Source organism: Copidosoma floridanum, unplaced genomic scaffold (assembly GCF_036245765.1).
Source record: "Copidosoma floridanum isolate Cflo_tuat_1 unplaced genomic scaffold, Cflo_Japanese_pri ptg000013l, whole genome shotgun sequence".
Classification (NCBI taxonomy): domain Eukaryota; kingdom Metazoa; phylum Arthropoda; class Insecta; order Hymenoptera; family Encyrtidae; genus Copidosoma; species Copidosoma floridanum.
This window is the reverse complement of record NW_028321890.1, coordinates 28,494,996-28,521,355: the sequence shown is the minus strand read 5'-3', so window position 1 is coordinate 28,521,355 and position 26,360 is coordinate 28,494,996. Positions and strand designations below refer to the sequence as shown.

At 43.2% G+C, this 26,360-nt stretch overlaps 1 protein-coding gene across 1 annotated transcript; it reads left to right on the top strand.

The window, feature by feature from the left end:
* The first annotated feature begins 1,032 nt into the window (after window positions 1–1,032).
* Window positions 1,033–26,060, top strand: LOC106640681 (serine protease inhibitor dipetalogastin). The gene is made up of 9 exons (XM_089591124.1): window positions 1,033–1,836; window positions 20,182–20,298; window positions 21,217–21,526; window positions 22,327–22,470; window positions 23,044–23,214; window positions 23,544–23,708; window positions 24,458–24,580; window positions 25,208–25,384; window positions 25,515–26,060. Exons 1-9 carry the CDS (start codon window positions 1,788–1,790, stop codon window positions 25,744–25,746), a joined length of 1,488 nt encoding a protein of 495 aa, XP_089447250.1. The 5' UTR covers window positions 1,033–1,787; the 3' UTR covers window positions 25,747–26,060.
* Window positions 26,061–26,360: the final 300 nt, after the last annotated feature.

The following is a 26,360-nucleotide window of genomic DNA, read 5'->3' as shown; positions in this document are numbered from 1 at the left end:
ATACATATTTTTATATTTTGAATAGCTTCTTGTTATCACTATGTACGTTTGTCGTGGAGTAAGTAACTATCATATTTATATCAGTGTATTTGAATAAACATAAGACCGTACCGAAAACCTTTCTTTTAAGTTAAGATAGTACATCACAAAAAAATCTGCAGTTTCCAATTTAGTATTTCCTCATAAACAGCTGTTAAATGCACAAGCTTATTACACTATCGGCTAACGTTAACAATTAAATAGATTATGCTAAAACTCGTATTTCCGGTTTTAATAGTGTTTACCATTATTTCGCGTACGGAATTGTAATCTTACAGATTAACAAGACAATTTAGAGTCGATGGATTCAAGTTACAATGTTGTTAAATGGTATATATAGAAGCTCGCCTAAATAATCCAAATTCAAGTAGAAACATTATCACGTATTGATTCGTTTAAACATTGGCTATGTTTGAGGCACGAAAAAAGACCGATTCAAAACTACAGATAAAGCACAAAAAGTTGAATCATTAGAGTAACCGTACCCACAGATGCGATTTTCAACGATTTTCTGTATGGGAAGATTGTAACGATCGGGCGGTCAATTTGGAGGGTCGCTGTTTTTTTTTTCTTTCAAAGAGTCAATTAATGCTTGTTTGCTAACTATTAAACTGCCGGTCATTCATCCTAAACAGATACGTTTGCCTCTGACATATTTTATTAAACAAATGGAAAAAATCTTGCGGCTTCATGGTCAAAGGGATCCAGTCAGATCTACGAAAATAGAGAGAGAGAAAAAAAAAATCGCGTATAGGATGTAATTGTAGAAGAGAGAGGTGCACACACACACACACACACACACATACACCCATAGACAGTAGGCCATCCAGCGGCTATGGCACTGGTGTGGTGGCAATACTTACTTTAGTGGTACGGGCGTATGGATATGGAAGCGCGTACGTACAGACAAAGTGCGAGAGAGTTGGAAATGGGAGCACACGGGCCGCGTATAGCCGGCTCACCGGCGTCCGGACGGTCTCAGTCGTTCGTAGACCTCGAAGGACGAAAGAGGTCGGGAATCGCAGTGCAGAAGTGATACATACATATATACACACCAAAGAGACAGAGAGAGTGCGCGCACACGCGACAACTTCCTCGCGACGCGCGCTCTAAGCTTTTCTCATCTTCCTCCCTTCCGCACACACTTGCTTTCTCTCTCTCTCTCTCTCTCTTCCTCGATCCCCTTCTCTCTCTCCCTCCGTTGCGGCCAGATCATAGTTTAATATCACGGACCGGCTAGCTGGCGTGTGCTCTTGTTCCGCGCGTCTCCTCAGTCGACGAACCGACTGGCTCTCTCGCGGCCGCCTCCACGCCAGAGAGCCCCGTCCGGCCTCTGCTGTATAAACCGCACTACGACCTCCCTCGCTCGTTTACCGCTCCAATATACACGTACTCATACACGCCTACTTGGTTACACGGCATCTTCCTACACCCGGCGCAAACAGCATCAGATAACTCGTGCGTACATCGTCGAGACGAATCTGCAGCTTCCGCTCGCCTGCACTCTGCCCGGCCTTTGACGCGTCGTTCACTCTGTGATCGGTTGATTGGTTTTTTTTTTGTTTTTTATTTTTTTTTTTGTTTTTTCCCTCCATCCTCGTGGAAATTTGGCATAAAATTTCTCGCAAGAGGAAAAACAGGAGGTCGCTTTTGCGGCGCACGAGCCACCCTAAGGTATCGGTAGCCCCCGTGGGGCCGGGGGTGCTTTGGAAAACCGGTCAACGACTGATCCACCCGGCGCATCCAAGATGAGGTCCTACTTGGCGATCGGCATTCTCGTGCTGTGCTGCGTCCAAGGTGAGTCTTTTTTTTCTCAAATTTTCATTCATCTCACGCGCGCTTCTCTATAATATACATGTACTCATGTGACGTGTAACATTGGGGAGCTTGCGATCGAAGGATACCGTGGGAATCGCAACGAAACATGCTCGTTACGCGTTTAATAAACTTTGCAAGCAACATTAGAACGATTATCCTAATAGCGACGTGTGGCAACTTGCAACCCCCGGCACCTCGTGAATAACGAGAGTAGCAGGTTATTTAAAGTACGCGCGTATCGAGACGCGGAATAGTGAAAAAGCACTTCAGTGCGCTATTAGCGGCAAAATAGCGCTGGCCGTGATTATCGGCACGAGTGAGGCTGGTGCGGCATCAGCAAAGCACACAAAAAACGAGCCAACAGGAAGTAGTTTACTTTCTCGCGGGGAGCGGTAATTTCGTCAAAAAGACTCGCCCTCTTTTTATGTGTACACCTTTCACGTGTCCCGAGTAAGTATATATACACACACATCCCTCCCGTCCTCGCGGTGCGCGTTCGCGCATAATGCGACTTTAATCGCTCGCCGCTCCGACACTCGCACGTCAGCCGACAGTTTTTTTTTTTGTTTTTTTTTCCTCCTTACACTTCTCTCCATGGATAGATCGGCACATATACGCCCTGTTCGAGTCTTTTCTCCGTTTGCGTGCACGTACGTCTCGTGCGCGTTTTTGCCGCGCAGTCCGGCAAAATAGTCTCGTTACACTATTTGTACACACGTGCAGGCCGACATTACTACCATTCGCTCGCTCACTACTTAATTTTTCCCCACCTGAAGCGCCATCGTAACAGTTACCCAATGAAGGCATTGTACCACCGATCAACGTACAACAATAGCGCGTCTGAATATTTCATGGTACAAGCCATGAATTATCAAACAATTAATCACCGCGAAGCAAACACTCGACACCCACCCGCGCAAACAGAAACGACATGTCGGCGGGATCGAGGGGATCCATCAATTCCAAACAATCATCGGATCAACGCACGCGAGCATCAACCAGCATCGTCATTGTACCGCGGGGCTCCCCTCCCTCTTCACGTCAGGAAAAAGTGCATGTATGGCGCGTGCATCGGATGCGAGAGCCCGTATTGCCAGCCTCGACGGACGGATGAATATTTAATTACGACGTGTGGGTCTCTCGTGTTGCGCACGGGTCCCATAGCCTGTGAAAACAAAGAGCCCACATGGCAGGGCCGACCGAAGGGTTTTTCGGTTCTCATCGGCCCGTCGATAAATATACACAGCGAGCCTCGTTACGTGCCTCTGAGTGAATTTACATGATTACCGACTCGTAGGAATGAAACCGATAGTGACGATTCATCGGTATTTTCCAGAAAAATCAACAAACGTGTCTATACTTCCCGCGTCCAACAACACCGTACACTCACCCTATGTGCACGAGTAGTAAAAAGCTTGCACTCAAAAAACAACACTATATCCAAGGGGGGGAGAAAAAAGTTCAAGTCCGCGGTCGATATATTCGAAAGCACCGTTATACTCCGTTTAACAGTCGATTCTTCGTCCCGCCGAATGCTGGGGCTCCGCGAAAGAGAGAACGACAAAGAATAACAGGGACTGTCTCTCTCGCACCCGAGAACGAGTCTCAAAGGGCCCCGAGAGAATGTATATATATAAGAGAACGAGCGAGCCCATAAACGCTGAATTACTGCAGCTTAAATGCGCGCTTGCCCAAGAGAGAGAGACAATGAAAAGGACCGTGTGTATGGAAATACATGTGTCCTGTAATACTATATAACCACACGTTTTACGTAAGAAGAGAAGAAGAGATAGTACGAGGAAGGGAGAAAATAATCGTGCAAGTCGTTGCGCAAGTGCAGAGGTGACAAGTCGCTCGCGCTTGCCTAGTACATGTATATAATATGTACGTAGGAACGAGTGTCGTTTAACGACGTGAAACCAAGCGAGTACGGCTGAAAAAAAAAACGTTTAATCGGGGAGGGTGAAGATGGGTTTTGGGGGTGGGGGTGCAAAATTTATTATGTTCTCGCTCATCTCCCGGGATTTAATTGAATTAGACTGTGCAAGATTCGGAGCTCGCGGTGGAGTTTATGTGATGGTGCGCGGTTAACCCTCGTGTGTGTGTGTATATGCACGCGTTGGTTTCCGGGTGCGATTAGTTTTTGCGGTGGGTCGAAGGGCGCGAAAAATTTCTCGTCCTCCCGTTGGGGCCGTCGTGTATATAATATATACTGTACTGCAGTTGTGCAGAGTTGCGCTTTGTGTCGGGTACTGCATGGGAACAATTACACCCCATTGACTTCAATCGCCTTTAACAACTGCGCACTTCAAATCACATTTTTCTCTCTCTCGCTCTCTATCTGCTCGTCTGGTCGTTTGTGACGCGCATTCCTTGGCTATGAGCAACCGTTGGCTCGATGAGCTTGCAAGGTCACGGCTATGGTTCACAGACGCGAAAGGAAGTGGCCGAGTTTTTTTTTTTTCTTCCCAAATTATTTTTGTTTCCATCTGCAAGTGCCGCACAGTTTTCAAAGGATTCCATATCACACATATTATACCACCCGATGTACTGAAATTGGCTTTAAATGCCCTCAAACGAATGAAAAACAGAGCCTCATCCCTCTTCTCATCTCTCGGTTTGAACATTCTCCGGTATACTCTAATTTTCTTTCCAAACAGTTTAATTATCTACCCAGTGCTATACAAGTGGCGGTAAAACTATTTCCACTCTTTCGCCACGGATCATCGTGGTCAAAAGTACACGCTATCTCCAAACCTCTCGTTGTTAAGCACATGCGTCAACGAACGTCTGTGTGAGTATGCCTGAAATAAAATGTGGAGGTTGCGGTGGTGGTGTGCGTGGCTAACAACGACTAATTAAAAGTAAAAACACACAAGCCACGGTAGGTACTTAACGGTGAAAGCCGTTGGGAGCAGTGCAGACTCGACAACCGTACATTACTACACAAATGTGCCCATTGAACGGTACATTTTGACACTGGACCCCCCCCCCTCCACCATGGTAATTTCCCTTTACCCTTTAATGCGCAATTCGGCAAACAGCATATTATTAATACGAGCGATGTGTTTTTTAACAAACTCGAGTATGTGCTTCTTCTTGCTTCCCCATCACCGTCAGTATATGTAAGGTGTATCTTGCTCGCAAATTTTCTGTCAATTGCAACAATAAAAATATAATACTATATTTGCACTTGCAAACTTAAAATTTAACGCCACCGCGTATACATGTATGTACTCCTGTACAAGATATGCTATAATTATTGTTGCGTAAAAATACTATATACATTACGATACGTAGGTACTTTCGACGCTGTTGAAATTACAGGACTTGAAAATTACACGTATACATGTACTTGGGCGCGTTATTTGGTTATTGGGAATGAGCGGTCTCCCTCCTTTCATTGTAAGTACACCAAGGTGATGGTCCGCGTTAGTTTTTCAAGGGCTGGGCGCCACCGGCTTTTATCGGCTACATTAATTTAGCACCGTAAATTTCAATTCCCCTCGCCGTATAGCTTATGGCTGTAACGGTAAGTAGTTTGAGTTTGGTGTGCTTTTGCGTCTACGTGCGAACAGCTCGCGGATGTCTATATGTATATACTTATATGTACCACGTGTACATCCATACGCCGTGTTCGAGCGCCCGTGCGAATTGCGGTAATTAACCTTTGGGATACGTTATGAGTTTCCTGTACCCGTGTTTTGGCCGAATACGACCGGTCGTCAATTATTTATTTCAACATCTTCATTTTGTCGCGTATTATCTTCTTAACGATATACGTTTTTCTCACGTTCGCCATTTACCACACGAGAACCCGAAATAATGACATATACGACCGGTTACATGAATATATATATATATATATATATATACAAATGTACCAGCGAAATTGTCTTTGACCAGATATACGTTATGCTCGTAGTTTTACTATGTAAAAGTTAGGGTACAGATTACAAAGCATTGATAGAACAAGCCAAAGTTAGTGTACGATTTTTCAAGCAAAAAGTGTCACACCCATTGACACCAAATCGAAACATAATAGGTATAAGATCGTGCATCGAGGAAATACATTTGAACGCTCCATTTCCTTGGTCAATTGTACAGCGAAAATAAGGATATACATTACATAAAGGTATACAAGGAAAAACAACGGTTTGCCAGGTCACGTTGACCACTGGCTCTCGTAAAACATCACGTATACCTTTGACACCCAAAGCCAAGCTCCGTGACACGATTCTCGGGCAATCGTTACTCAAAGTCACAGAGTATGCCCTAAAGGATTGAAAACAAAACTATAAAAAAAAGGAGGCGTTTGTGTGGATGTGTGTTTCTGTGACTTGATTTCTCGCGATTTCTCGTTCGATCGAGTTGGCGTGAGGTCGTGAACGTCTCCGGCGTTTTATAGTCGGAGAAAATGCCCAACGCTTTGATTGAGCCCGTGTTGTTGTTGGCAATTTTACGATCACGAGTAAGTATAACAAGAAAATTGTAATGAAAAAAAAAAAAAAAAAAATTGCCAAACAATTAATTTGTTTTTATGGTTCGACCGGTGATTGTTGGAACTATAAAAAATATTGATCTAGAAAATTACTTTCTTGTCTCAAGACCTTCATCGCAGTAACTGGGATAATCAGGCCAGCCGATATTAAAAAAACCAAGTACCTTATACGAGGAAACTGTTCACAAAGTGTATATATATATTTTTTTTTTTTTTTTTTTTTTCGTATGATTGTCAGGTACGTAAGGTTCACCCATTTCAAATCATCAAAACGTGACAAGGATTCTCTGTGTTTCGAAAAAGATTCTTTTGTTTCGATAAGATACAATCGGATATCTAAACGTGAGAGTATATTTTATCTACGTAAATTGTTTATTTTTACTAACTAAGTTTTAAAAAAATTACAAAAAATATTTTAAAGTTGAAACAAACTTGAACGAACCTTTTTATCTATATAAACACTTTACTTAAATGCAGAAGCTCTGCAAGTTACTAAATTCAAGCAAAATACTACAGTTTTGCATGTCAGATAGGACAAATACATAAAAAATCAACCATTGGTTAAGCCGAAAAATCGCTCGCCCCACACGATTAACCAATCAATCAATTCTGTGACCTAATGTTTGCACATTATGCACTTACACCGTGAGACGTGCATTAAATTTGATTTGGGCTAATCAGAATTATCGCGAAAAAATTCCATTTGATTGATGGAGGTTGCATGACTACTTTTTGCTCTGTAACAGCAAGCAGCTCGGTTGCTCCTCTTCATCATCCATTTGATTAATGAAGCTAGTGGTATAACTACATACGTACAGTGAGTCCTGTCGACTGAAACTTGATGGTCGCTGGTGAGTTTTGACGATACATGAAAGAAAAGAAAAAAATTGTAAAACATAGCAAATCGAGTGAACAACAGTATACGATTACGCAACGAAGAACGCCTTCAAGCTCAAACAAGGTGTCCCGTTAAATCCGTCGCTTGAGTAAAAAATAGTGCAATTCACTTTGTAAAAGGATAGGAAAAAACCTCTCCTGGTCCGCGATTTTACACATGCACGAGAGAGTAAACATCTTTGCAAGAAAGAGAACGAGGGAAGAAGGAAGTAAACTACTTGACGACCGGTCAATTGGTATTATCGTACAACTGATGGACATATGTGTGTCGTATGCGTAAAAAAAAAAAAAGAACGATTCTTTGGAGTATATGCAGGTAGTTAAAATCTACAACGACTGCACCTGTAGAGAATGACTTTCCCAATCAAACGTATGTATACCTTTGTCGTAAAATTTTTCAATTAACCGAATAGTTATAGCGGTGATTGCGATTTGAATCGTTAAAACCTCAACTTCGTCTCGAATGTTAATGGCACTGTGGGCCGGTATCGAATTTTCTCGTGCAACAATCCACTAGCTGGACCCGAGAAATGAGACTACAGCACAAAGAGAGAGAGAGAGATAACAAGAGAGAAACGTCATGCGTAAAAGATAGCCAAAGAACAGGGAAGGAGGGAACAAGAGAGAGCCAAAGTCCGGCGAAACCCACGGAGAAGAAAGAAAAAAAAACAATGTACCTATCTCGGAATACAGGGTGAGTGGTAATATAATATATATATTTATATATATATGAACTGCACCGGGGAGAGGCTCGAGGGTAGCGTGCAAGAGTATACAAGCGAGCCGAAGATAATATCGTCGAAATGGTACCGCCGGGGGAAAAGGGACGGGACCGTACGGGAAATGGTAAATTATTCATCGCGCGTCACCATATGACATCGGATCGTAATGTACTGGCTGCTCTTGTACGGCTCTCCTTTTTTTTCCATTTCTTTCTTCCTCGTACAGGTCCACACGCGCGGACACGTCTTTATATATGTATGTATGTATGTGTACCTGTATTATACATACGCCGACCGATATATATTAGCAGAGGCTACTTCTGCTCTCTCGTCGATGGTACCGTTACAGGAGTAAAAAATCCGACAGATATCCGACACGGCGTTTGTTACATTGCGGCTCTATTATTATGCGGAAACACTCGAATCACGCCACATACCCACCTTTGTCTCTGTCCCTCTATACTCGCATACGTACATAGGAAATACATATATTCCTACGGTGTATACGGCCGATACGCTTCTCGATTGTGACGCCGCGATCAAATTTCATGGATAAATTACCGGGAATAAGGAAGGAAAAAAAAAATAAAAGTCTCCTCGCGTCTATTAACGTCGAAGAATGAAACTGCGGTCGCAATAAGATCGAAAATAACAGAAATTTCCATATTAACGAGCCCTTAACCGTTGTAAGCGCGAACATCATCGCGTGCAGTGCACCCCGTACACTGGTGTTACAGTTTTAATGCCATACCTACTGCGCCTCCGATAAGCATTACCGGGATTACCTTTTAATACCGAGCGATTTCACGTCGGACTCGCGCAACGTAACAGAGGGAGTAGGCACGAGGGAGGTAACATAATAACACGCGTGCTTGTGCTGCTATGATGCTCGAACCATTTACATAATGCAACGATTCATTTGTCCGCGAAATTCCCTCTCTCTCTCTCTCTCTCTCACAGAGTGCACGTTGCGTTGGTTTGCGTTGCAGATCTATCTCGCGCGATACGCATGCACATCAAACATGTGTATCATATGTATCCACGTTAACGCGACTCTCGCCAAACAACAATGGTAATTAAGACTTTTTACCATCACCCCCTGTCAATCTGCGTCTGTTTTATGACGTCGTTTACACACGGCGGGGCCGAAAAAAAGGGTGCTTCGTTGATTTACACATGCATATTATACTTGTCTCCGTTGGTCCATTAGCACGTGTATAACGCGAGAGGCTCGTCCGTGTCCCATGTGCACATGTGAACTCGTGAGCCAACGAGAACTGGTTTTATGTGCGCGAGCGAGCGCTCCTAATAGAGACGAATCGGGTATGAATATCATAAATCACGCGTACGGACGCGCGCACCGCACCGACGATAATATTCATATCACGGGTGAAGGGGAAATAAAAAGAGGTTGCCTTTTTGGAAAATCGGTACACGTCTATCGCATTACTTACCGATCCATCACCCATTAGTTTTCAATTCCCCGATACTTGAGCTTGTATATATACTTACATAAGCTCACATTTAATCCTCCACGTGCAATATAACCCATTGACCCTCTCGCAAACGTACAGTAGTTGCGCGCGCGCGCGTCTCCGATTTATTCACGCTGCGCGCCGGTGCGTGCAATGGGGCGCAATTACCTCGTTGGCGCGACTCATCGTCCAATCAGCCGGGCTGAATTCCTCGTTCGGAATGAAAGCCTTTCAGATGGCCTGGCCGAGTACCTACACACCCCGTGCTTTTCACACATCACTTCCCGCTCCTCCATACCCATCGTGTATATACGACCGCAGCTGTGATGACTGGCATTCGCTGAGCCTTCCATTGTTTAATATCGCACGAGATGTTTTTACTCCCATATTCCGATCTTAAAAACTACCCTTATTTGGATCATGTGAGTTTGGAGCTGTGGTACTTCCTGCCTATTGTGCACTTTTACAAAACTCTGGCAACGAGTTCATGCAAGCTCCCCACCTGGGATCAAACGACGCATTAAGATAAAGTTTGAAAGCGATTCTCAAAGCTCGTGCGGAAGCTGTGGGTATACCTGCGGATAACTGTGGAGTTGTTGGATATAACAGCAACGAGGATGTCACGACCCTTGCATTGTCCCTCTGTTGGTTGCACGTGGACAATACCAGTGTTATTCTATTAGCTTCTCGCATTGTATAATGTGCACCAGTGTTATTCCATACCGGCAATCAGATTGAAAGTGCGCGAAGAGGCGAAACTAGGGTAAAGGGCTTCGATCTTATTATTTTGTTTGCCAACAGGAAATTACATCCATACCAGCTGATACCTTATTTTTGAAAATTACAAACAATTAACTTGTGAAAGTCCAAGCTGAAAGAGCAAACGTCACTCCTCCCGACAGCTCTGACGCTTCCCCAATTATAACTTGGTGCGTTTTCCTACAATCAAACTTTCATTCCAAGAAGGCAATCCAATCCACGGGTGGACCCTGAAATTGTTTCTTTTTTGTTGCACTCATAACTCGCGTCATGACAATTTAGGTACATACAAGATGCATTGAATCGTACCGTCGTACATGATAAAAGGGATTTAGATGAGCGGCACGTCAAATATCCTCACGTGTAAGGCCACCTCAATGTATACACCTATACGTATATAATATTTTGAAAGCAAAGCGCTTCGTCACTCTCCATCTCTGAAATGGCTTTTTGAACGATTCATGAATGATCGCGCCGATTAGTCTCTCTTTATCTCGTCCTCTGTGTACAACATGTGCACCCGAAGTGAGCCGGCAATAGTCAACTGCGATTGAGAGGTACTGTTTTTCAATTTTGCCTTTAGCAAAACGAGGCGATTTCCAACGCCGAGTTCAGCATATCGGTGTCGTCAGCACGTCGTCCAACCTTGGTAACGATCGTCCAGACACTTGCAAGTAAAATAAAAAAAAAAAAAATAAATAAAAGAAAAAACAGAAGTAAGCCGCTACTCGGTGGACTATGTCGGGCGAGAGAAAATCGTGACGATTGCTCAATTAGCCGAGGAGAGGCAAGAAGCGCGTCGAGAGGCCTAAATAGAGCAATTATCCGCCGCGGTTTTAATTGCTTGGGTTTTATGCTGTGCGACGGCAAATTTTAAACGAATAGGACTGCCAGAGGCGCTCTATCGGTACCTTAGGATACGTTATACGTGTGGTCAACGAAACGCCCGATACATGAACGAGGAAAAATAATTTATTCGCTGGAACCAAGTGGAGTTCAGGGCGAGATTACGATTACATTGAGTAAGAGCGCTTGGCCGATCACGGAGATCGATTAATCGAGCAACAGTTAACATAAAATCATTTCAAAGACCAGTTTTGATGTGTTGTTTGATATTTTTTTCTTTTTCGTACAGGCAGTAAATAAATATTCAATCGAGCATTCGATGTGTTGCGAGTGTGTAGAAAAAATCCGATAACCGTAGGTACGGTCACCGGCAAGGCGATTTCTGATCAACTTGTCGCATAAACGCGTGGTCCACATAATATACAGATAAGAAAGAAAAAAGAAAAGAGAGAGAGAGTAAGAGGAGTGCCCGAACGCGATGTCATATACCGACCACAGGTGCATGGGTAAGAGCCACGTATTAGATGGTGCTATATGTATACAAGGAGGAGGAGGAGAAAAGCGCGTGTAATCCAATATATGTATGCTCTAAGCAGTCGATGTACATAAATGTGTATGGATTGAGGGATATGCGTAATTGATGGCTAGCCGATGTGTGTTAACAACCATGTGTGCACCTCTTACGGGCACCGATGCGATGGTCGCGCAGGGATTTCTCTCCGGGTGAAAACGAGACTAAGCTACCTGTCACCGAGCACTGCTTGCTCCCCTTTTTCAAGGAAAGGCGCACCTACAAGACGACCAATCCGATATTGAGTCGTCAACTTTTTTCTTTCGCTTCCCCCCTCACAGATTTTTCAGGCTCCCACCCACGCGCGAGATACACGTAGCCATAAAATGTATGTTCAGCTATACCAATTTTCCACATGGGCCAAGCAACAGACCGGTACCCGCGAGCACACAGAGACCCACGCATGCAAGGAGACACCGGATATTGTATGCGTAAAATGCCGAGCATTTTTTCCCACGCCGCGGGGGCACACACAGATCGAAAATCGGTATGGCTCGGCGAGCTCAATCGCCGATTTGATACTGTTGCTTGATCGCTACTGGCGTTGATGCTGGCTTACTTTTGCTGACCCCGAGATCCAGTCGGAGAGAGTGGATGTGCACGTAGACAATACATGCGTGGTGCAGAGAGAGGGACGCTGTATGGCTGCTGAATTTGAAGTGGAACGACCGAGCGCGCCCTTTATTTTTACGCGCTTCTTCCATGTATCTATAATGTATCTATTGTCGCCTCACTGCGTTATGTTCTCCCGGTTTTTTTTTTTTTTTTTTTTTTTTTTTTTTTTTTTTTTTAAGTTACCATCCACCGAGCGTGTAATTCGTCGTGACGTGCTCGATTCCGCGCAAGACTGGCACCACGGAAATGTAGGTGAAGTAGAACCGGCGCGTGAACGTCAGACGGGCTCACCGGAATTTCGTCGGGCTCTTTTTACGTGGTGGCAAGGTCGCGCTTCTTTTGTTCTGTATACGACCCGGTTGGCGGTGGTCTACTATTTCGAGCGAATTTCGGAAATCGTCTCACGTAGGTATACAATACACACTCGGAGTATAGTGGCTTTGCATGAGAACATACCTACATACACCGACTGCCCTGCAAACACGTGAACCCGCAAACAATGGGACACTGGGATTATCATACAAATTCGCTACACTGCGTCTCTGTGTATACTTGCTGTTTGCCTTTTTTTTAAACTCATTTTTGCCGAATATCGTGTATGCGCATTAAAGATTTTACAGTTGCGAATATTTTTTCTCGATACAAATTTTTTCTCTCCCTTTAAGGGGAGTTTAGAACACCTACCTACGAGTAATCTTTTATTCTTTTGAACTGTTTCAACAGTTATTGTCACTCTGATGTTTATGTGTAGTATGGGGAAGTTAAGTATTTTTACAAGTGCCATGGTAGCTCGACTCCTCCGTCGTATAAATCTAATGTATTTATTTCACAGCACTCATGTTTTGGCCGTTTTGGCCGTGTAATTAAAGGAACCAGTGTTGATAGTACATACCATTAGTTGAAATCTGTTGATAATACTATTAAATTAATAATAATTAAATAACAAAATAGATAAGCAACAAATCGGCAGTTTCAAGATTTTTCGGCACAAAAACCAATTGTTGGCAAAAACGGACCATATTCATGTAGGAATGCGGGTATAATTACGCTCTACTCAGTGAACTAGATTCCCACCGCGTTAAAACACATGTATGTGTATAAGATACATGCTTGCACGTATGGAAGAAACTTTTTTTGAGCCCCACAGTCAAGAACCAATTAAAGTTAGCCCCGAGGGTGGGGAGGGGGGGGGATCAAAACACAAGCCAAGTGTAAATTAATAATCTCGAGTTAAGCAAAGGCCCGTAAAGCGCGTAATGTTACCTTTCACCTATTAATTTCGCCGATAGGAGGATGGAAACCCTACCTCGCCGTGCCTTTCAAAAGTAAAGGCTAAAGTATACACCACGTATACATAGGCATAAATAAATTTGAATGTATAAGTAAAGGTTACCACTGGAAAAAATATACATACACGCCCCTCTTCGTACTTGTAATGTATTAATTGTACCAGAGACGGAGAAACTCTGACCTATTCTTGGTGGACCGTCGCCATAATGACCCATAACGAGAGGTATACGTATGCACGGGTAGGTGTACGCGAGGTTCGTCGCTTTCGTTGTGTTGTATACGGGGGCGTTTGACGCGAGACGTGAGAAAGGGAAGTAGGTATGGAGGTGAGGCCGAGGTCGAGGTCACGTGTATACAGTCCAGCGAGTGCAGCGTCCGCATTTCACGCTTCTACACCATCCAAAGAGGTGGAGGACGTGAGTACACGGTGTAGTATATAATATACATACATTCGCTAGCGAAAGGTCATTATCGCCGCGGGCCGCGCGCTTTCTCTTTTTTACGCACGTATATGTATATACCCATATTAAACACGCTGCAAATGCTGTACATGTATAAACTACTAACACCCTTTGCTTCCGCGACTGCATGTATCAGCAAGGGGTGTTTCTCCACACAACATAGAGGCGCTTGTTGGAGTTTATCTGCGTAAACTATTTGTCGGCAACAATGGATTTTTTTTTTGCACATTCTTCTTGGCTTTTCTAAACGAATCGAAATCCAATTGAACCTTTCGCCAAAGTATTAGGTAATGAAAAGAAGGCACTATATGCCAAAGACATAAATCTGCAACATCGAACCAATGATTCCGCAGAGGAAATTATTATTACTTCTTTTTTAATTATTTGCAGGAGAATAGAAGAAAGGAAGATAATGAGACTTGGATCAAAATTCATGCTGTAAATAAGAACTGTTTTATAATAATTAACGAGTACACGCGCGATAGCAAGCGCAGCACACTTTAGTATACGAATCCATACGCACTTGGAGGTATGTTGATAACTCACGAAACATACAAAGTTTTATAAAAAATCCTTTTTTTGTTCGCCTATGAAAATGTAAAAAAAACTATAGCGTTTTGATGTTCAATACGTTACCATCATCATACCTAGGAAAAAAAAAATATCGTGTTACATTTGAGTAGTTCATTGGAAATAGATATGAAATGTGGAAGAAACGTGGTTGTTGGCAACTAGTTTTCATAGTTTTCCTACATTTTTATCCAACATACGCCTATACTACATAGTGACATGCGTGCACGAAACGAGTTAGTTACATGGTCACCCTGGCCGGGTTAGTTATATACACACGTACACCTCGGTGCACCCCTAGCTGGTAGTTTTTCGAAACAATTACTGTACGACGTATACAAGTTGTGCTCTTTTACTTATATACACCAATTCGTTCGAGCGATTCGATTGCAGTTTGTACCCGGCAGCTGACAAGCTTTGACGCATCGCTTCCACCGAGAAAAAAATAAGTCATGCAGTTTCTGCATGCTGTGCTCGAAATTACAAGACACTTAAGCAGTTTTCGCTGGATGTAATGGGCACTGCATGTGGCCAAACACTGTCGTTTCCGCGTAAGAGCAACATCTTAAAATTGCATAACTTTTTGTTCTCAGTGTAGATACAATTAGCGCTTGCGTATGAATTTGCAATATTTTAGCAGCTGCCTCATTGGTAATCCAATCCTCACGGGGGTAGTTTAGGAAGCGATCGACTCAAGTGGTTCTGGTTGGGAGCGTGTGTCGTATATATACTTATTAAAAGCCGCTCATGTTGCAGAAAAGTTGTTTTTTTTGTAACTTTTCAAATGGGCAACGCTAATTGCAATAAATCCCCGTACTTTGCCATGCGCTTGTAGCACGACAGTAATGTAACTTACTTAGCCTCGAAAAAAGCTCGCAGGGCTGGGCTTCGAATAAAAGGTTGTTATGGCTTTTTCTGGCCCACTCCTCTTGGATCTTTATGCGTTAGGCTGCCCCGCATACCGTTTGTAATACAAATGCACACGGTTTTATCGCAAGGCACGATGTCGTGCAATAAATGCGTCTAATGTACGGCTTCTACGTCGTTTTCCACCTCGAAAGCTCTTACAGCTGTGTGTGAATTCTCTAGCTAAAATAACCAAAAATACTCACGATAAGTGTTACCGACATACTTTTCCATCCATTCGAATTAGTTTGGTACAGTGGTACTAGAGGAAAAAAAAAAATTTAGCCAGCTTCGACGCATGAATGTATACAGTGATGTCCGAGTATATACATGTAAAACCTGGCAGAATCACAATTTACACTCGAGCAATTTTAATAGTTCTCCTGTGTGTGGATGAAATGCACCGAGTCAATATGTGCACTGCTGCTTGACCGAGCTCCCCCGTCCCCTTTACTCCTCCTCTCGTTTTCTCTATATGTATACGGAGCACAATAATCGTACGTCATACACATATACACGCACAGTCGAGTGCAGCCAGAGAGAGAGAGAGAGAGAGAGAAGAAAGGCTGCAGAGTAGGTATACATGGGAGGAAGAGCAAACGAACTCGTGTAATGAATAGTACAAGCAACTCCTACATGGCTCCATACTCGGTCTCTGTGTGCATGTCTCTTGGTCCTCATCCCCTATCGATAATCCGTCAAGTCTGCATCCAGGGCCGCTGTTTGACTTTGCACTGTGCAATTACACTCCTAGCCCCCGGATTTCCAGTTAGGATAACTGATTTACGCTCGTTGACTCGAACGAAACCCTCGAGCCGAATCTGTATGCACATGTGCGTGCGTGCCTGTCCCCCTTTTATGCACCCAAGTGCATAGTGATGGACGGACACTCGAATGATTTAAAAAAAAAAAAACATACATCTAGTTCTATCAATAATAATGGCCATAGCATAAGAGGAAGAAGCTGTACGTCTATGTTGGTTCGATCAATCGGGTTATTTTCGGTCCCAACTTGATTGGCAGCTTGTTTGTTTAGGACTTGTCTAACACATCAATTGGAAAACATGCCACGCGTCGACGTCGAATGCATTCCTATTCGGTAGATACAAAACGCCCCTTCGCGTTATGGGTATGTAACCTTGTACTCCTGCAATTAAAAAATAAACGTCCAAAAATAAATTTCCGTGAAATCCGGTCCAATCGGCAAATCGGTGTACTTATCCTTCCAAACCGCTAAGAATCACCAATCATGCCCAACGATTAAATAATCATTACGCGAGCGTATATACTTTCTGACGTAACGAAAAAGTCCGTATCCCCGACGTGGGAATAAATTGCGCTACTTATCGATTAACCGAGTATACATATACAAACAACGAGAGAAAGAAGGAAGAGAAAAAAAAAAGCCACGCGTACACCTATAAATCTATACACAGCGAGAGTATACAGGGTATACAAGCAACAGCGACCAAGTAAACGTAGTGGCTATACATGCATGTATATACGTATATGTTCGTGATCACCTGTCGTGTTTGCTCGGAATGAAACTTCAGCGCGCGCGCGCGGTCTAACGGATCGAGATCGGCATAACTCGGGATTCACGAGCCGTTAAGAGCCTCGAGCCTTCGGTACACTCGCTCGCGGCTGTGGCCTATAGGTATATCGTATGTGTGTTGCTCTGGAAAAAAAAAAGATAAAGACAATCGTAATTAGGAACGACCAGAGGACTTTTGTAAATTATACATAGACGTATAGAGGACCGGATAGATTGGTACGGAGGAAAAAAAAAAATTACAGTTAAAGGAGCGAGGATAGAGATCGGTAGTTTTTCACCGATGTGTCACTTTGATTTAATGCTCTCCGCTTGATGCAATCACCCGTTCCGCTTGAAATAATTTATCGGGTTACGAGGTGGACGGAAATAAAAAAAAAAAAACTCGAAAGCCTTCAAGTTGCCAACACCAGAAACCAGCCGAAAATCGGTTCGATCAATGACCCGACGCCACATCGGCACACGTATTCAATTTCACGCCAAACTCTTAGAGCATTTTTATACAAAATACACAGTCAAATCGAATCCATCCACCCATCGTTCGCGTAATTGCTTACAAGTACAAGCGTGTACGAGAACTTTTCAATCACGACCATCGCAATCATCGATGCGCCGATCAAACTCTTTTCAGCGCAAAACTTAACTGGCCTTCTTCCCGCCCATCTGATCATCGGTACGCGTATACTTTTAGAAATATCGCTCAATAGAAACCAAGATACTCACATTGCGTATACACCTATTATACATAGAGACAATGACACTCATCGTCAGGTATACATGGGCATCCTCTGTATCTACGTATCGCCCATAATCAAGACTCTGTGTAAACAATACCTATATATACGTAGACTATATAAAATAAGACGACAACGACGATCACCGTCATAATTCGCTTCAATTACAATAATCGGGTGAACGAGCCAGTATAGGTATATATGTACGTACACCTATCGTGTAGCGCAGTGTCAGCGGAAGAAAGAGAGAACTGTCATGTATACGTGCGCGCGTGTCCAAGAGCGATAAAAGGTCCACGCCGCGGGAGCGTAGTATATATATATATATATATATATATATATATATATAAATCATGTGCAACGAACATAAATCATGTCACGCGTTATACATTATACATAAAATAAAAGCTCGGCTATGTATATACTGCTATTTTGAAACTTCAGCGTAGGTAATGCAAGTGCAGATTGGATACTCGGAAAGGTGGGCAAAGATACCTCTATTCTTTATGCAACTTTTCGGAAGTCATTATATTTATATTGTATACCGGTGCTCAAGATGTGTCTAATTTATAATCAGCCACACGTACCGATACAACGGGCGTTATTCCCATGCTCGAGTTCGTTCGCCCGATCTTCCGGATACGTAGTGAGCGCGCGGAAAATGGTAATTGGATTTGCGCGCACATGGAGAGAGAGAGTGGGGGTGGAGGGTAGGATCGTTTGTCATGATTGGCAGTGGAACAGGGGCACGTTGGTACACATATATACATGTAGAGAGAGATTGACGGGCCGAGGGTTAACGAGGAGTTGTCGACTGTGATCTGGTGATGCTTCCACTGATGATGATGGTGTTGAACGTCTGACGTTTGCAATTTCGAGAGAGTAAGAGCGCAAAGTTTATAGTGACACGTCAACGGTGAGGATATAATGGATGTTTGCGCCATGCCGTTGGCGCTCATTTGGCGGCTATGGAGTGGATTTTTGGGAAATTCAACTTGGGAGTAGAAATTTACAGTGACAATCTGCCGAGGCACGTTTCACGATGAAAGATCGATCCAACGACCCGCATAAATGTGTGTGTGAAATATAATTGTACAGGCACGTCACTTGATTTGCATTGTTCGATGAGGGGGGTACGAGGGGCGAAATACCCTGCAGAGAGAAGATTTCTTTTTTTGGCAGAATATATAATTTACAGTCGCTCAAACAAAGCCAGTCGTGGGAGTAGCGTGTACAACACCTCATCTTCTTCTTTGGTTTTTTTTTTTTTTTTTTTGTTTTTACATGAAAAATCGACAATATACGCCCACATATCACCATCAACGGAGACCATCAAACAGCTATGTAGCGTAAGAGCTGTATAACCCGACCATTTTTTATCTCACTCTGTGTCCTTGCCAGAGCTTTTCTTTTGTACGCGAATTAAAAAGAGTTAACCGGCTCAAACCACCCCTTATATCCCCAAAAGAATTAGAAAATACTAGTCTTCTTTGCCCAGCATGTATATATATATATATATATATATATAAATTACATAAGAGCAAAGCAAAACGGAGCTTCCATTTCTTTGTATCTCTCGATTCTTCCTCCCTATAGACCTTCTTCCCGTCGATTAATTCCGCAACTAACTGTACACGGCCGCGGGCCGACAGTTTTATTATTTGCTGCTTATACCATGCGTGCTCGCGAGCACAGGTCTCCCGGTCCGATCCACCATCCAACTGCTACCTATATGGTCTATATATATATACCCACGACTACGATTGCACGTCCAAGTTGCGGTGTGAATTCAGAGGTGCTGTTGACCCTGGGCTCGCTGGACCGAGACCGCCACTGACTCTGTTGTATACACATTACGTTACTCCTGTATAATATATAGCGCTGCTTTTGCCCCTCACCTCTAACGCCTCCCTTTCGCCCCCCTCGTTCTTATACATATATATGTAGGTACGTGTGGTCAGCCGGAAGTGATTATAATGTACTTTCAGAGCTGTATCTCGCGTCTGGACGCGAGTAGTGATGCTCTATAAGTTATTGGAGCGGCTATCGTCGAGAGCAAGTCGTCAGTTTCGCCCCGGGATTCCTTACATGAAATTATGAGTGTACTTTCGAGAGGTAACTCCACCGAGAGAATTAGACGTCCCAAGATCCTTTGACCAACATTTTTTTTTGCCTCATTATACAGGTACTTACGTACAAAGGTGCCAAATTGGCCGTTCATCTGTGACGTTTACGTAAACGTCCATCTTTATACTCGATTCAAAGTTACGCTTAAGGTAATGCCATATAAAACGTATAGCTGGCAATTGTTAAATAAAACACAGCCAAAATCATCCATCTTTTTATTTTTTTCCATTGTTTTCTTTCACCATCCGCAATGTAAAAAAAAGTACTCGTCCCAGTAAGGATTTCTTTGGTGTTTCAGGATACGAGAGCAGCTCGTGTCCCCGAATTTGTCCGACGAGCGGTGAGCCGGTATGTGGCAGCGACGGCATCATTTATGCGTCCTCCTGTGAAATGCGGAAGAAGACGTGCGGCAAAGGTGAGTACCTATACCGTGATCTTGCGTGGATATATGGGTGTCATACGGATGAACGAGGAGCAGAGTAGGGGGTAGTGGCCAAAGGGCCATTGCACGTATATGTGTACAGGCGGGGCACCTCGTACGAGTAGAGCTGATGGATTTACGATGTAGGACGAGCTGAGCGTTCTATTATTAATTATCTGCGCTTGTTTGCTCGATTGATCGGAGGGGACCCGGGATTGGGAAAACAATCATGGGGGATATGAGCTCGGTAGTACTGCGCGAAGCAACATTTCGCGATGACTGATTTTACTTTCCATTCGAGTACATTCCAACACGTAGTTCCACTTCCTTGGTTGAAAACAACAAAAAAAAAAAAAAAAAAAAAAAAAAATTACGTGGGGCAGCCTTATTTTTCAATTGAAATTAATCGGAGACGCGTCAGCGAGACGAGATAACAAAGGCGATCTTGTTGGTGCATCGTACATACATCACACGGGAGAGAGAGAGTAAAGCGGTGTCCTAATTAGAGCGGATTCCTCCGTGCGCAAAAAGTCTAATTGGGCCATCAGCCGGTTCTCCCGTGTTGGCTGAGCTACTTACTCCGGGAATGCTTCCGCGTGTATGAAATACATACCGAGGCTTCTTCTTCCTCTCTTTTTTGCTCCTGTTGTTCGTATGACCACGCGAAACTTTGCTGACCGAACGACGAGAATCAACGATTTTGGAGCTTTACTAATTTCACCATGACATATACGGAACTTTATATGATGGGAGTGAAATTTTTGGACCTTGTAAAAAATAAAAAGAAAGAAAGTATGTAATGTAATGTAATACTGTTTTTAAGAGTCATTTAAATAGTACTGTGAGGGAAAAAAAAAAAAAAAAAAAAGTAAAACAGGTATGGACTTTAACTGAGAATATGTGAAAAAACAGGGGTGACAGTGGCCTTGGAGAAGACGGCCTGCCTGCGATCGTCGGGCAGTAAGTGCGAGAACCGCTGCCCCGGTGACCAGGATCCAGTTTGCGGCACGGACGGGCGCACTTACCTCAACAAGTGCATGCTCAGGGTGGAGATATGCCGAGTGGGCATCGAGCAGTCGCATCTCGGGCCGTGCAACAACATATCGGCCCACAGGGAAAATTGCCCGGTCTCGTGTGACATCGCGCCCCTCGACGGACCGGTTTGCGGCAGCGACGGCAACGTATACAAGTCCACCTGCCAAATGAAACTCCTCACTTGCGGGTAACTTGCTTTTCCTACTCCTTTCCCTCACGCGCGCACTTTATGCCTCTTACGTTTCAATCGGCACCGACGACATTAACATGATTTACCTGGTTTACTTTTGCGCGTGTCGCCACCACCGTCATCATTACCGCGAGAGTTGTTTTCCTGTTGTTTCAATAAAACCAAAGAAATATCCATCTTTTTTTTTTATTTGCCCCCCACACGCACGACTCGGTCGATCATACATGACATTTTGTTCTTTCATTTGCGTTAATAAAGTTATTTCTGTAATTGACATTGGCCATTATGCCGTGGCTATGAGGCAATATAATATAAGAGTCTCAGCCCATTTGCACCCCTTTATTATATCATGGGCGCGCTAATTGGACGTATTAATACATATCTTCATTTGATCAACACTATTATACCCGTGTATAAATGTAGAGACTTTTGTGATGATTCAATATTTTTTTTGTGCAATTTATTGTTTTATGCTTGGTTTCAAAGTAATAAGTCATCGATTTTCTTCTTTTTTTTTATTACTTCGAGTATAAAATAAATCAACATGAAACAGGACTTTTTAGTGATTTATTCGAATCGATGTCTCCCTTTGTAAAAAAAAAAAAAAAGAAAATCAATTTCCATCGAGCCAAATAAATTAAGCCCTTAAAAGCTCTTACAAAAATTTCAATCCGCGAAAAGAGCGCAAAAAACCGCCGATGTCTTCCTCCAAAGGGATGAATCGACTCGTCCATTCATGTTCCAAGTTTGAATGGACGTGCAAAAACGAGGATAAACGGATTTTCGTTTGCACACAGGCAAGGCGTGGTGAGGACGAATAAGAAGCACTGCCAGACGACGAGACACTGCCGGGAGTCCTGTTGGCGTGGCGCCAAACCCGCTTGCGGAAGTGATGGCAAGATCTACGCGAATACCTGCAAAATGCGAGCAAAGAACTGCGGGTACGTCCGTTGATGAAGAAAATTACATACACCTGGGTTACGTAATCTATGCTTTTTCGCGCATCGTCATGGCTGAGAACAAGGGTTAATTAACTTTACTGTTGTCGAGCTTTTCTCATTGGGATCACGAAACTCGCGTCAAATAACGAGAAATCCTGTATTGAGCAAAAGTTTTTAATTGCACTAAAAATGTAACTATCTTTTTTTTATTTTTGCTTGTGGCACGTGCGACAATTTGGTATAATTTTTTGAAAATGTGCCTTTTGCGTGTGGATGGTTTTTCATACATACAAAAGAGATATTTATCCAAACTGTTGCATATAAATTACTTCTTTAGCTCGAATTCAATTTGCATTTTCTCATCTTGTAAAACAGTAAGGGACATTTCTCTACGCTTTTTTTCAAACCTCTACCGTACACTCTAAGCCCCAACCTTTTGCAACAAAATTGGGGTTGCCACGTATGTGCCCTCATATGTGCCATCAACTACCCCCGATGGAAAAATTCAATGGAAAACGCAGAGAGATTGCAAAACTCTAAACAAAAAAAAATGGCACCTATGATCTTTTGCAGGAAGCACGTGTTCGAGATACCGATGTCCTTCTGCATGACTCAGGAAAGGACTTCCGGCAGCACATCCGTGACCTGTCCCCTGGACTGCAAGGGCGAGCCGGAAATTGCAGTTTGCGGCTCGGACGGCAGTATCTATCGAAGCGAGTGCGAAATGCAGATGCTCAACTGCGGGTAAGTTTTCCCATCATTGTATCACCAAAATCCACTTGGTTATTTTTATATTCTCGTAAAGCTCCACTAAAAATTACAAAATAACGCCAATTCACAAGTTATGCTCGTTACACGTACGATCCATGGGATTAATCTAAAAAATTATTGAATAGACTGATCTGATGTTGTACCTACCAATGTAAGTGCCATTACGAAATGAACAATAAAATCGAGAAAAAATGGACTTGCTCCGGATACATACCGTGCTTGTATTATCAGTATTAAATTATTCGCAATAACCGAATGAACACGTGGGCTTTCTAATGGTGTACGTTGGCGGTGTGTTGCAGAAACACGAGAAGAAAAGTGACAGCTGTGGACTTTGAAAAGTGCCGAACGCGGCTGGCCAAGTGCGTGAAACAACAGCAGCACTGCACCGACGAGGTCGATCCAGTTTGCGGAAGCGACGCCAGCACCTACTCGAACCAGTGCCACTTGAATGTCGCCATCTGCCTGTACGACCGATTTGTAGTTCATTTTCCTCCGTGCTTTTTTTTTATTCGTTCTCATGAAAAAAAAGGGGGGGGGGGATTTACGTCTCTTGCCTCCCGTGCTGCAAGCCTATCAATTGATATGAAACTGCAAAAATTATCTTTTAACTTTAAAAATCACTTTTTTTATTATTTTTTTGTTTTTATTCTCGGTATTTTCAACGGGTACGTACGATTAACTTTCGTTACTTATTTGTACAACAGCACTACTGTATAAGTGTATTGAAAGCTAAACGGGAACTACCTACTTTTACGCAATTTAGCGGTTCTTCCATTAGGTATAGATTTTGTCTCGTGCTCTGTAAATCCTTGGCTCGATTATACACGACCGTAAACAATTGAACTGCGGCAATTCAAAGTCACCTTTAAAGTAGACCAAGTACCGTTTGCTATTAATGATAAAAAAAAAAAAAAAAAAAGAAAAAAAAATGATTCAATTGGTGTACTTTCATACGTATTCCGCGAAAACAGGGCTCATTGTCTCAGGACCGAGGCAAAGGATGTCTATAGGACCCAAGCAAGAGTCACGCTCCGGAACCACTCGATTCCGCGCATTAAGCCACCCACGCGATCCCAAACGATACGCGCCGTCACGCGTGTGGTATAAAGTCGCGCTTCCGTTTTCATTGCCCGCCCCCCCCTCTCACCCTCTTTCTCTATAATCCCTACCGTCTAGGTGTCTATTTAACTTTTTGTCCGGCTCTCGTCCGCAGGAAAGGCATCCAGTTGGCTCACGTAGGCGAATGCACGACCTTGAAGGAGACCGAAGAGTGCCCGGAGGACTGTAGCGAGGTGCCCGAGGAACCAGTTTGCGGCAGCGACGGTAACGTCTATCGGTAAGCTCCTCCTCTCTCTCTCTCTCTCTCTCTCTGCTCGCACTTTGATGATTATGGCTTTTTAAGAGACACCTTCGTTATCGCTCGTTTTATTCCGCGTCTCGAGCGATGCGTTACCGATTTATTGGGTATAATATAAGGTGTCCGCTGTAGCCTCGCTGGAAGCATTGAAAGTGTATGCACTACGTCTCGGCGAGTCGCATTTCAACAATTGGTGCTTGAATATCGGTTTTCAATCCAAATGCAAATAGGGTATCATAATTGTTCGTACGTATGCTTCATTGGAAAGGGTATCGTTTTTCTTTGGTGTCTTTTGATACGTGCAGACTTGGGCTCAATTATTTTATGAACTTCAGATTATATCATCATTCTTTAATTAACAAAATAAAAAGATAAAACAAAAGGGTTACTTACATCGGTTATAAATTGTTCGTCCGTGTCGATGAGATGGTGCAAAGGGACAAGCTTGAAGTTAAGTGAGTGTGACTTGCTTATATACGTGCAAAACCTTTAGGAAAAAATATATTGTAGGTGATTGCACCTTGGTAGGAATGAGAAACATTTTTTTAATTACTATATTTAAAAAAAAGAAAAAGAAAGAGACTAACAGTTGACAATCGAAACCAGATCGTTGTGTCAGCTGCAGAAGGAGACGTGCGGTCAGCGAGTGGTCCAGGTGCCGGCCCAACATTGCCCCACGACTGCTCTCTGCAATCAGATCTGTAGCGGCGAGAGGGAGTTCGTCTGCGGCTCCGACAACAAACTCTATCGCAACGAGTGCGAGATGAAGAGGGACAACTGCGGGTAAGACGTACAATCGATTTATTTGTGTGTACCACTGTGACGATAGAGCCGGGATTTCAATGGTACTCGGCTCGAGGCAATCAAAGCCAATGCTATTTGTCTGAGCCACGCACTTGCATTGGCATTGCAGAAAACACGTGTACGTCGTGCCGATGAAGCGATGCATGCAGGGCTTTCTCTTCCGGGGCTGTCAGAAAATCTGTCCGCCCTACTACGACCCGGTCTGCGGTACCGATGGCATGAGCTACAGCAACGAGTGCTTCCTCGAGATCGAAGTCTGCCGCACGCGAAATCACGTCACGAAGAAGTACCACGGAGTCTGCGGCCAGCCCACCGAGGAGCCCAAGAACTATCTCTACTGAATGCACGATTAATTCGCGAACAAAATTAAAACCAATGGCTAAAACTTTTTTTTTTTTTTTTTGTTCGGTTAGGCTTGATGGGAGTTTTTTTGTTTATCAATATAGGTGTCCCCGGACATTGATGCCGGCTCGAAGTGCATTTCAGAAAAAGCTGACGCTTCGTACGGGTTTTTCATGAGAAAAATTGAAAAAGAAAAGAAAATAAAATCTGAACAGAGTTATCATGATGATCGAACTGAAGATTATTGTAGTTTCGCGGATGTTTAGGTAGCTTGCAAAAAAAACTATACATATAAATATAAATATATATACAATATCGTTTTTTATTTATTTTGCATATGTGTAGATTAATTTTTAATTTATGCGTATCGCGAAGGAGGTGGACGGAGAAATTAAGCAATTAGTTAATTAAATATACCATCGATGCGCAAACGAGTGGCATCGTGCGATGGACAATCACGAAGTGCCAAGAAACGAAATTAGAAGAGAAAAAAACAAAACATGAGAGAAAAAAAGGGACGTAATGAGGTCCTAAACGTCTACTTGAGACGATTTCTTTTTTCTCGATTTGAAAACTTATATAATTATATTTATTGTAGATGTCTCATACGAAG

Excerpts from the sequence above, each read along its gene's own strand:
- LOC106640681 (XM_089591124.1), top strand. The coding sequence starts at position 1,788 with ATGAGGTCCTACTTGGCGATCGGCATTCTCGTGCTGTGCTGCGTCCAA. Across the intron at positions 24,581-25,207 it reads AGCGACGGTAACGTCTATCG|ATCGTTGTGTCAGCTGCAGA; the intron begins GTAAGCTCCTCC and ends AATCGAAACCAG. Across the intron at positions 25,385-25,514 it reads ATGAAGAGGGACAACTGCGG|AAAACACGTGTACGTCGTGC; the intron begins GTAAGACGTACA and ends TTGGCATTGCAG.